The sequence below is a fragment of the Calonectris borealis genome, chromosome 2 (genome assembly GCF_964195595.1).
Source record: "Calonectris borealis chromosome 2, bCalBor7.hap1.2, whole genome shotgun sequence".
NCBI classification, from domain to species: domain Eukaryota; kingdom Metazoa; phylum Chordata; class Aves; order Procellariiformes; family Procellariidae; genus Calonectris; species Calonectris borealis.
In genome coordinates, this window is record NC_134313.1 from 166,750,154 (window position 1) to 166,762,779 (window position 12,626).

Genomic DNA, 12,626 nt, shown 5'->3' on the forward strand with positions numbered 1-12,626 from the left:
TTCATTTTATGCAATAATAATGTGAGAAAAAAATGTTTGGTTGCATGCTGAATGAAAAGACAGTTAAGCCCCAGGATATAGATACTTCACCCTGATCACCCTGTTATGGGGGGAAGAAAAAAAAAAGATTTAAATAGAAATATTTTTAAAAAGAACAGTACAAAATTAATCAACTATGTGGAGATGAGCTTTGCCATGTTATTTAGATTCTGTGAGCATATAAAAATGCGTCCACATTTTGTCAAGATATCACAAAAGTTCTACTAAGCAATTCCAGCACTGCTGTATAGAGGATTCAGCAATTCAGGGGTGCCAGGGCTAAAACTGAAACACAGCAGGAGCTGAAACTATGACTTTAACACATTAGGAAGCATGTTAATCTGGGTGTATTCGCTGCTGTCTATCACTCGTCTTGACAGGCTGCTTCTGCCTTAGCAGGAGCCACAGCTTCACTCGCTCCATAGAGAATTCAAACTCTCTCCTCCCTGGTTTCAGTGCGGACCTAAGCCACATTACACACAGTACAACTAAAAATAAAAATCAAGCTGGGAGATATTACGGAGTGATCTGAAATTTGGCAGATCTCATTGTCACCTTTTTGTTTATGTATCAGGAAATGATTCCTGCTCAAGATTTCACTTAAGCATATTCGAACACATGCTTAATTTTATGTATTTGTCCAGGAGATTTTAAAAATCAGTATCTTGCTCTCTGATTGAATAGTCTTTTTCACAGACTTTACGGTATTACCAGGTGAGGCAAACACCAGCATTCTGCGCCAACAGTCAACATACTCCTAGCTCACTCTCCAGTTAGAATTATGTACTACCATGACACTGGAAAATACTGATAATATAGCATGAGGAAGAAATATTTACCATTAACACTGTTCTCTTTGGTAGTATCTTTTTCCTGACCTGTGATTCTGTCAAAGCAGCATGCAGAGCATTGGGTTGTAAATTAAGAAGGAAGGATTCAGTAGAGTCAAGCCTTTAACTCATTGTCTGATGATGACTGGGATACTTAAGTGTCTTCAGGCTTAAAATTAATGGGATTTTCTGTTTTAAAGTGATTTAGAAATTATAAATGGAAAATTCCATGCAGGGACAAAGTAATAGTAGTAGTAATGATTTATTCATTACATCTGTTTTGATATCTGATAGCCAAGACTCCAGAATGAACAAATGCTTCAGATTTGCTTGTCATCAATGAATGTCTTCACAGCCCAGCAGAAAACATAACACATTGTTATCGTTATCTGATATTTTTACAATGCATGAAGTGTACTTGCACTTAAAAGCTGATGCCTTTTATTATAACACAATAAATACACCTGCACAGAAGCTAGTAAGTCTTTGGCAGGTATGAATAATAATCTTAAACCCATTTAGAATAGGTGTAAATCTCGTAGCTATATGCCTGATGTTTGTTTCCTCATTAGCAGAGATGATTTGAAAGGCAGATGTTCTTCTTCTTGAAAATCTGAGATACACCTCTAAACTCCCATATTGTTTGTACCTACAGATGAAATTAGAACTTCCTCCTATTGTCTTTGTCGTATGTCCCATCGTCCCTAACTGACGCATATTGTATAGTCTACTCATTTCAAACAAGGCTATGGCGTTTTCAAGATGAAACTGTTTCTAAAACTAAAAAATGGCCAAAATCCAAAGATTATTATCACCTCATCCATTCCTTGCAATGTTGCATGAGAGAATTTTCCATATCACAGGCACACTTTCTGTGGTCTTTTCTTTGATTTCACACTAGCAAGAGATCTTATGATTGAGACTAACTTGTAAATTATCTTTAAAATAAATTTTTAAAACAGGGAATTGTGATTCAATGGCTATGACTTGATTTGAATGATTTTAAGTATCATTAGGGCTGGAAATCTTATAAATTATATATTACATTCTGATTTTGGCGTTCAAAGAAATCCCATGAGAAAATAATTATGTAAAGTTTGGGATGAAGACAGGGAATGTCTCAGCCTTTTACTTAAGAAATCAATTTTTTAACAGAGCATGTATAGCAATGTTGAAGGGAAATTTCTAGCTAGCTCAGCTCTACTCTAATCACATCAATTCAACTCTTACTTTATCACAAACAAAATCTTTTCTTTTTTTAAAATAATTGTGCAAATTGCCAGGAAACATGAATATTTGGGTGCATAGAAGATTTTACAAGTCAAATGAGAGTGAGAAGGCCAGATGTACGTAGAATAACTAAGTTTTAATTGATGATCATTCAGGCATTCTCTCTACCTTTGTAACAATACCAAAATAAGGATGTAGCCAAAACAATTGAGATAGACATATTTTATACTGAAGGGAAATAGCTTTTTTATGAACCATAGAATTAATCTGTGGAGTTATTGCCATAGCTGCCCCAGAATATAGTACACTGTTTTTTCTCAAAACTAGATTAGACATTTATTTATGTATAAAATAACGTTTGCAATTACATTATATCTGCAGGATAAAACCGATCACAGTTACAACCTTTATTTTTTCGGTCATCAACCAATCACTAATCCAATAATTCCAGGAGTTATGGGAGAGAGAACTTGATTTGTGGAGATATTACTCCATAATTATCAATAATGCAGTTTCACAGACTTTTCTCTTTAATGTCATAAAATAGAAGAAGGGACCACACAGCAGTATTATAAATGTGTACGCCTAGACTCTTTTTTTTTTTTTCCTTTTCTTCTTCTTTTCATGGACAATATAGCATATAGATCATATCATCTTCAGTTTGTGGGTATATTCCAAGTATTGATAGTAAGAATAACAAATGCATGCATTTGTGAGAACATCTTATCTGAGCACTGGAATAGGTTGCCTAGGTAGGTTGTAGAGTCTACCTCCGCAGAGATATTCAAAAACCATCTAGACATGGTTCTGGGCAACAAGCTCTAGGTGGCCCTGCTTGAGCGGGGAGGTTGGACAAGGTGACCTCCAGAGGTCCCTTCCAACCTCAACCATTCTGCGATTCTGTAATTCTGTAAGACAAGTAGTTCAATAGTTCTAATTTCTAAAGTTCTAACTAGTCATGACAATGGCTTCTTTTCTCCTCTACAGATATTTTCTTTAGTCTAGCTCTAACAAACTTTTGCTTGCCACAGGTTTAGTTGATATATACTCTTTTTTTTGCCATGCAAAAAATCACCTTGAAAGGATTCCAAAATGTAGAGCTATATTTATGGTTAGGAAACAGTTTGGGTTTTTTTTCCCCCAAGATTTAGAGGCGTTAAGTCTAATGAAAAGAAGCAGTTGTATTTAAATTTAATTGTGTTCTCCACTCCTTTTCAGGGTGCGCAATGATTTTGATGTGCTTACAAACCGATTGATTGGCAGCCATGGCTATTGTACTCAGGTACGTTAAGCGTGCGGTCTTGGGGATCTCGCACGCCTCTCCATGCAGAGCTGTGAACTGACCTCTGGGAAGAGATGGCATTTCTTATTTTAAGTTCCTTATGTTTTTCCTTTTTCCCCATAGTGTCAAGCACCTTCATCCTTTATTCTTTTTTCCTTGTCTTTTGGCATATTGTCTTTGCTTTCAGAGCCTCTGCTTTTTGGCCTGGTTGTCTGGTCTGCATGTGTCTGTACCTGTGTGTGCATGTGCTCGTACTCCTCTCATCTGCCTCTTTTGAACTCCTTAGTTGATTTTAGTGCTAAGATACCGCTGAGGCTGCAAAATGTGTTTCCTCCCTGCCATTTCAGAAAGGTGACTGAGGTTTCACGTCTGATCATACAGCTCCTCTGTAAACGGTCACTGCCCAGCTAACTGAGCTGATGCTGACTGAAGTTAACTGGTACTTCAAACTGGAGACACTGACTTATTATAGGTGTGTCTAAAAGACATGTGGCGCTTGTAAATAAGCAGTCTGAATTTCTGTCTGACTCTTAGGATGACAACTTTATGTAGTCTAAATTCCAGCTTGTGTCCTGTACCAAATGTCTCCCACTGGCTCTAGCCTGCAGAGGCATCCACCCAGTTGGAAATGCTTTGCCTTGGACACTAGGTGGAATGTAGATCCCAGAATTCTGGTTTCCCCTGAAGCTGGGACATGGGCAGTTGTGTGGTCTGAATATGGTCCACAGCTATTAAATGTACTGCCATTTTGGCTGCAAAAGGCAAGCTTCATGTTCTTCTTGTACTGTTGCTAGAAGACTTATACTGTGGTTACGCAGTGATTCCTCAAGAAAGTGGTGGAACATCAGTGGTGGATTAGAAGTCCTAAAAACATCAGTAAGAACCTATAAACTCTGGGGAGTCCTTCAGGAGAAACATGGGGCTATAAACGTGTGCAGTATTTTTAAAATCATACATCAAGTCCAAACTGGCAATACCAGTGTTACTCATGTCTTCAGGCATGGTAATTTGGACTGTTTTTTCTGGAAACTTTCTTCTTATTATTTCCCCTCATGTTTCTTGACATATGTTATTTATTAATAGTTAGCTGGCTCATTGCTGTAGCACAGTCTGCTCCTAGATATTGTTACGTGCTGTTACGTCCCAGCTGGCCTTTGTGGGATCTTATGCTAAGCAAAATGTCTATTGTCTCTGTTCCTTGAACTTTACTCACACTCACATGCGCACGCACACAAACCCCCACCGTCTCAACATGTATTTAGCCTCTGACACACCTGTACTTCTAGTTCAATTGGAGAGGGAATAATCAACAATCTGCTATAGTAAGTATGAGTACATTAGTGATATGGACCAGATATGAAGCCGTATGGGTGAATGTCTTACTGAATGAAACTTAAGTTTGTCCAGAAATAACCAGTGAGAAAAAAAAATCTTGTAACAAATCTTGTCCAATATACAAAATGCATTACTAAGCACATACAGAAATGTCAGATAGTACTGTACAGGCTTTTAATTTATATAATTCATGCTGTAGCTTTCATTGTAGAGAAAAAGGGACATCAAAATCTTTTAATTTAAAAAAAACCCCAACACTAATATGGGAAGGTTGAGAGTTGGATGTAAGAGTAAATTGATTATCAGCAGTTTGCTTCTGGAAAGATGAACATTGAAAACTCCGCTGATATTTCCTCATTTTACTTTGGGAGTAGACTTTTCCCAAAATATCTGGAAAAAAAATTATAAGCCCTCCTAATCCTAACACTAAACTTAAAGCCACCACATAAATTAAGGGTCTGGTACATGTGTAACCTTATCCTGAATCAATCCTGAATCAATCTTGTCTGATAGAGACAAGACATTTAACTACTGGGTTTTGTTTTGTTTTGTTTTGTTTTATACATGTCACAAACAGGAATTGGTGAACTTGCTTTTGACTGGTAAAGCTGTGTCCAATGTTTTCAACAATGTGATAGAGCTGGACTCTGGAAATGGCAATATCACAATTTTGAAAGGTATCACAAGCCGCAGTGATATTGGTTTGCTGTCTCTCTTCGAGCACTATGATGTTTGCCAGGTATGCTTTCCATTCTTCTGATTTTAATTAAAAAGGAAATAATTAAATTTAAAATTGTCTTGGAGTGAGTATAGCAGCTAAGAAATTATGGGATTGATTCAGTTGCTCACACAGAGGCATCTAGCGCTGTTTTAGATGCCCCAAGGCAGAATGTGGTCTCCCTTCTGGATGCAGGTTCTGTGTCACAGCTGCCACCCCTTGGTAAATTACTTGGGTAGTCTACAGCATCTCGAATCTTACATGCCTGTGTCATTTTCTAACTGATCTCCTGAAGTGGGATTCAGCTTACAGACTAACACACTGCTATTTTAAGTGGCTACTGTATAGATCTATATACGTGAACTAGGACTTGCTCAGTGCAGTCTGTGGAGCTGAAAGCTGTTCAGCTGACTAAACATAATTGTGTACTCTAGGCTGAGCTGAACAAGTTCCCCGGACTGCATTCACTAGATCTCCACTGATTATAGTGGAGTTGAGACAGCCAGCTTACATGTGGACACCTATATCTTAATCATGCATATATAAGAAACTGAATCTGGAGCTGAAACTAGTCCTAAGTATTCAGTTTTCCATGAGTTCCTATGTGATGGGGAGCCAGATTGATTGAATCCTCTACTCCATGCTGTAATGGTGGTCATATTGTATTCATAGAATCATAGAATGGTTTGGGTTGGAAGGCACCTTAAAGGTCATCTAGTTCCAACCCCCCTGCCATGGGCAGGGACACCTTCCACTAGACCAGGTTGCTCAAAGCCCCATCCAACCTGGCCTTGAACACTTCCAGGGATGGGACATCCACAACTTCTCTGGGCAACCTGTTCCAGTGCCTCACCACCCTCATAGTGAAGAATCTCTTCCTTATATCTAATCTAAATCCACCCTCTTTCAGTTTAAAGCCATTCCCCCTTGTCCTATCACAACAGGCCCTTGTAAAAAGTACCTCTCCAGCTTTCTTGTAGGCCCCCTTCAGGTACTGGAAGGCTGCTATAAGATGTCCCCGGAGCCTTCTCTTCCCCAGGCTGAACAACCCCAACTCTCTCAGCCTGTCTTCACAGGAGAGGTGCTCCAGCCCTCTGATCATCAGATTAGACTGGCCCTTTCAAACCCCTTCCCTTTGACCGGGAGGATTGATGAAAAAACTACCTGCGCTCCAGAGTCCCTTACCGCTGCTCCCAGGGCTCTGTAATCCTTGATACTCCTCAGACTGCTCCTGGCTGTATCTCTGGTGCCCCCGTGAAACAACAGCAGTGGATAATAGTCAGTGGACTGTACGAGGCTTGGTAGTCTCTCGGTGACATCCCTGATACGAGCCCCCGGTAAGCAGCACACCTCTCTAGAGAGGGTGTCCGGTCGGCAAATGGGTGCCTCTGTACCTCTCAGAAGAGAGTCACATACTGCTATCACCCGTCGCCTTTTCTTAGTTGCGCTGGTTGTTATACTGCTGTATTAGCAGTAAAAAAAAAAAAAATAGACAATTAAAATTGCTGTCAATATAAGAGAAATGTTCCCTTTAACGTGACTTTGAAATTAGTATATAAATTAAAAGATAGATTAAAAATTTCAAAATGACAGCCATTAATTTACCTCTGGAAAAAATTGTATAAGGATTTCACTGATTCTCCATCAATAGACATTGTCATCAAGATGGACATCTTTCCTAAAGACATGTTCTATCTTAAACAAACAATCTTGTGTTTCATGCAGGAATATTTCTTGAAATTCTCTTGCTTGTGTTAGTTGCTAGATTAGATAATGATAATGGTCCCATCTGGATTGCAGTCAGTGCTTCTATAAAAATTTGAAAGTGATTAGCAAAGAATTTGTTTGTAGTGATCTAATATAAATGTGTGATTGAAAACAAAGCTTGATTTTAACTGTTTCCCATATGGCTAAAGTCAGTTACATTTTCCTACTCCTGACAAATTATAATTTTTGTTATTTTTAATTAACACAGTGCTTTACATTATTCACAAGATTATAATAAGGCTTAAATTCAGTCAAGACAGCGTATCAGTGTATCCAAATCAGATTAATTCAGAACAAACAGGACTAAAAATAAATTAGCTTCTGTGTCTAGTTCAAGCTCCTTGTCCTTGTCTATAAACAAACTAACATTTAAAACCTCAAAAAATGGTTATACACCACTATAGCATTTTTTCCATTCTCTAGTGAGGAAAATGACTTCTCAGTAGCAAAATGGTAAGTGAGGTCAGTGCAGGTAAGAGCTATTTCTTTCCTATCTGCCCTCTAAAAATAAAATAAAAAGTTACCCAGAGAATCAGACAGTGTCTTCCACTTATTCTGCAAATTATATGGTGGAGGGGGTCTGTTTCTTCTGCTACTGTGCTCTTACATGGGAGTTGGACTCATGAGAAGCAATCTGTTTTCCAAGCCAGTGACTCTTAATCAGTTACAGAAACCCCAGTAGACATACTTTCCTTTTTTTCAGTCTACACTAGTTAGGGATCTGATGCAAATTGTCTTGCTTTTTATTAAGAACATCTGCAAGTGCTCCGCATTTCAGGTCGTACGTCTCAGCGCATGCTGCAATGCCTGCCTTAGGACTAGGACAAAAGTCAGATTCTGGTGGACTTTGGCCTCAAGTCAGGGGAGTCTCTACTGTGGCTTCAGCATGAGGGGCCAGATCCTGCTTTCTGTTACAAAGATAAAAGTTTAGAACAATTTAGAAAAAAAATAAATGTCACTGATAGTTTGCAGTAGTGGAACTGAGAATAGAATTTGCCTGTAAGTCTTTCAAACAGACTCTTTTCTTCCTGTCAGTGTTTCAGTAAGTAGATTCAGCATCCAATTACACTGTGGCTATGCGGATGGTAACTGAAGCCAGTAATGGAAAAGGACTGTCATTTTTGGTTGTGGTGTTTTTTTTGTTTCCAGGAGTAAGAAAATCCTGAGCATGATATATGGTGAATCATAGACATTAGAGTTGGAAAACTCCCTTTAGGTCATTCAATCCAGCCAATTTCTCAGGGTAATTCAGGATATTTTTATGTCCTGTTATATAGTAGGCTTTCTTTTAAAAATCTGTATCCATGAAGTTCCTGCCTTTCTGTTCAGATGGCCATTTATTAGTTGATTGTAGTGCATGTAACTGTGCATATTACCTTTTTTCTCACACGTCTCTACTTTAAAATATGAGGAAGTGCAAATAGAGATTTGCGGGTACCTGTGAATGTGGAGATTTTAATATCTACTACACAGCTTTGGATGTACTAATATTAAATCTGACTGTTCATTTACTTAGTTTCCTCTGATTATCATCCTTACTTCTAATCCAACCTGTCCCCTAAGCAATTCATCCCCATCCGATAGACATTTGCAAGCTGATGTAACAGTTCCTCCCTTTTTCATCAGTACATCCTGTCCAAAGTTTATTTTTATTGCTCTACTTTAGACTTCTTCCAATTTACCAATGCATTTAGGAAGAGATACGCAAGATTCCAGGCTAGATGCAGTAAATCTACATAGAGAAAGATTTCTATACTGTTTTATCTCCCTTGTCTAATATGTGGAGTATATGTATATAATCCACAATTTCCTTGGCATGTCTTCTGAGTTGAAAATACCATGAGGGCATCAGAACTGTATTAATCCTTCTGTCAAACTTCACAGTAGCAAATCAAAACAAAATGATCAGTCCCTTTTTCCTCTGTGATTTGCCTGAAGAACCCCTCTGTTGATGATCCAGTAATCTCTTTCAGTGGATCATTCCGAATGTGTTATCTTTGCTGATTGGAAAAATGTGTGCTTCATGTAATTTATCTGGAATTGTTAATGTCTAATCATCACTCTTAGTCCTAACGTATCACCATACTCAGTATATTTTTTGCAATGTAATTACTTGTTGCAAATTGTTTCACAATGACAGATGGATTCATTCAATCTAATTCATATGCAAAAATTTAGTTTCATAGTGAGTTTCCATATCTTAATGCAAAAAAGCTAAAAGTCCAATTCTTCTACTTTTCTGTAGGCAAGTTACACATCTCTGGATTTCTTTTCTTTGTGCTAAGCCCATATTTAAGCTATATTAATTCCATCTGATCATACACATTTAACTAAGAGGCCTAAATTGAGATTTTAGGTTTCCTGTGATTTCTTTAGAGCTTTTAAAGCAATAGAAACATTTCCAAAAGCTCTTCAGCCCACATAAAATTGGTGCAGGTTTTCCTCTGTTTGCTGGGCTGCAGCATGCAGCAGTTCAGCTGTAGTCTCATGGAAGCTGAGTCGTTTCTGCAGCAGGGACAAGACCTCAGAGAAAGGGATGAGGCACAGAAGTGAGCAGGACCAGTCATAGCAGTCGTGAGTGAGAAAGTCCCTGCTTTTCGGTCAGAGTCTTTGACCTAATTGCCATATTAAAATTGCAGGTGGAAAAATCTTTGAATGATGAAATGCTCTTTTCAAAACTTACTGTGATGTTAAAATTAGAAACAGATGGCAACAGGTGCTTCTTGTTATTTATACCACATCATCTAAGAGACTAACAGCGACAAAAGAGAAAAATCATCTGCATTCTCATCTGAAGAATTTAAAAGATGGTACTATTATTGTTGTTGTTATTATTATTAATAACAATAATAATATCTAGCATTTATGTGTCATTTCCTATGAATAGATCTATGTTTTTCAAAAGGTTCAAGTATCATTACCATTTTACGGGGGGGGGAACAGACAAACAAAAGTCAAAGAGCTTATCCCAATAAGTCATCCAGTGAGCTAGTGGCTGAACTGGGAAGAGAGTACAGGCCTTCTGAATCTGTCATTCTAAAGTTAGTGTGATACTGGCTGATGAATTTGGCCATCCTTCCGAAATGCTTTTTGAAACCACTTTAGGTATGTGCTGTTGTACATGAAGTAAGGGAAGCATTCAAGTTTACTTGTCTGTTTTGAACCTTGACTCTGATTCTTCTTTGTCTTCACCGATTCTTTCCTGCATTTAACCTGTCCTGCTATAGTGGTTAGAGCTGCTATCATCTGACCTCCCAAACGCATCCTACTCTGCTTCTTGACAATGTCCAAGTCTCTGCCTCGGCTGTCAGCATTTCAAGAGACTGATGCTTTTTAGTTTTTGCATTTCTGAAAAATGAAGAGAGAATGTGGCGTTGACAAAGAAGTTACATGCTCATTTTTCCTATTTCTTTTCAAAAAGAGAGGGAAACATAAATAAACAGAATTTATTCATTAAAATTCCACAGATGGGAAATATTATCTTTGGTCCTTTTGATGAAACCAGCACACTCTGTGCTATAACAAGACCTACTTGAATTATTAAATTCAGCACACATGCTCTGTCTTCTGGCACCTCACCTGTTTATTTGCCCTGTGGAACGTCCTTCCTATAACCTTCTTCGCTGGGAAATATATCTGCTAAACAGGCGCCTTTCTCAGTCAGATGGACTGGATTCAAGCCAGGTCATTGGTGGGGTTGCGGAGGGGGAGGTTTAGAAAAAGGTTTTCAACCATCTCGTTTAAGAAACCAACAACAAAAATATGCATGTGCAAAATGGAAACTGATAGGTGGTTTTAATTTTCCACTTATTTTTCAGTAGTGGGTATGCGGTAGATATTGTACCGCGTAGATGCATTCGGCAAGGGACCCTGCTATTTATGTAAGACATTTGTGAGCGCCACTGTGGGCAAAAATGTAATACATAGAAGTTTGACTGAAATAAGGCTGACAAGGCATTGGCCATTTAAAAAGTCTATTCTTCATTCCTTGTTTTTACATCTCCCTTTCTAGCCTGAAACTGAAATTTTCTTTAATGAAGTCCTATTGTCCTCCTACTTTTCCATGGGCAGTTGTTTTCCCAGAGGCTAATCACTGTTTCTGGGATATTGGCATTGATTTCTTGTCAACGTCCTTCCAAATAAAATAAAATCACAGAGTTTTTATTTAAGACAATAAGAATAACAAACCCTACATGTTTAAAAGAGTTCTGCATGCTTTGCAAACAGACAAAACAGAAAATGATAAGTCAAATATTTTCCACATGTCTCTCTAGATTATAAATACCTGCATTTGGATCTGGATTTATCCCATCTAACTTTAGGTCCCTTATAGGCTGAAAATGCTTCAGGTAAGAGTCCAGCCAACTCGTTTTATAGCTGATGAACAAGGGGGTCCAAATTTCTGGCGATACCCATCTCTTCCATGTTTGATTTTACAGACAGCCAAAACCAACTTAAGCTAGGGGCCAGCCTAAGTTAGAGGGCCTAGAAATAGATGCTGAAGAGTTAAGTGGACTGAATTCTTGTCCTATCTTCGTCATTGCAGTGAAGTAATGTATTGAAATGAATTATAAACTCCTTCGTGTGTTCTGAGGGAATGGCAAAGTGCTGAAGTCTGAATGAGGGTCTGAATATCCCTCAACATTTCTTCACTTGATGGGACATACCAGAAAAGCAGCAGAATGGAGTAAAGATAAAGAAAAGATCCTGAGGCCACCTTGGCGCCCTGACGTCTATTTGCCTTGCCACAACTGCTATTTTCTTTTACGTTGTGGCAGCATAAGAGAACTTTAGCCAAAAGCCAGCGCTTTCCAGGAGTCTTTTCTTTGGTTTGGTAGTCCTGGGATTGAAAACACATCTCTTTCTATTCGTCTTCATTAATGTTGCCCTTTTCTACAACAAAAAGGATTCAAAGCTGCAGAGAAATTATCTAGGGCTCCCATGTAGCAGTAATGTTTTCTACTACGATTTATAAATATCTGGCTAAAAACTCTTCAATTTCTGCCTAACGTGGCATAGTCATTAAATTATGCATACTCTGAATGTCAGATCTTGCGAACATTAATTTTATTTTTCTTAATCTGATTGAAATCAAGTACATATCAATGGTAATAACTTTACCCTCACAGTGTCCCCTAACTATACGCAAATACAATAGTAATGTGGCTCCCTGATGTTTTAATAGTGCTGGTGGAATAGGTGAACTGAGTCAGTGGTGTTCTTGATCACCCAAGGGCTATTGCAAGGGTATCTGTTTTTACACCATTGACACTTCAGTCTTAACACTGTTGGAACATTGTTTAATATTAATTCAGTAAAGGTCACTGCAGGGGAAAAAACACTGACAGAACAAACAATAGGCTGTGGCCTGTAACTGTGAAAGCTTTGTGTAATTATCCTTCTGTCTATTAGTCCTACTGGATTC

The 12,626-nt window shown here is 38.2% G+C and overlaps 1 protein-coding gene across 1 annotated transcript in view; it reads left to right on the forward strand.

The window, feature by feature from the left end:
- Nucleotides 1-12,626, forward strand: part of MINDY4 (MINDY lysine 48 deubiquitinase 4) — an 82,526-nt gene that overhangs the window by 51,970 nt on the left and 17,930 nt on the right. Inside the window, exons 14-15 of the mRNA XM_075144285.1 lie at nt 3,318-3,381; nt 5,294-5,455. Of these exons, the coding sequence (XP_075000386.1) occupies nt 3,318-3,381; nt 5,294-5,455 (226 nt within the window). The remainder of the gene's footprint in view (nt 1-3,317; nt 3,382-5,293; nt 5,456-12,626) is intronic.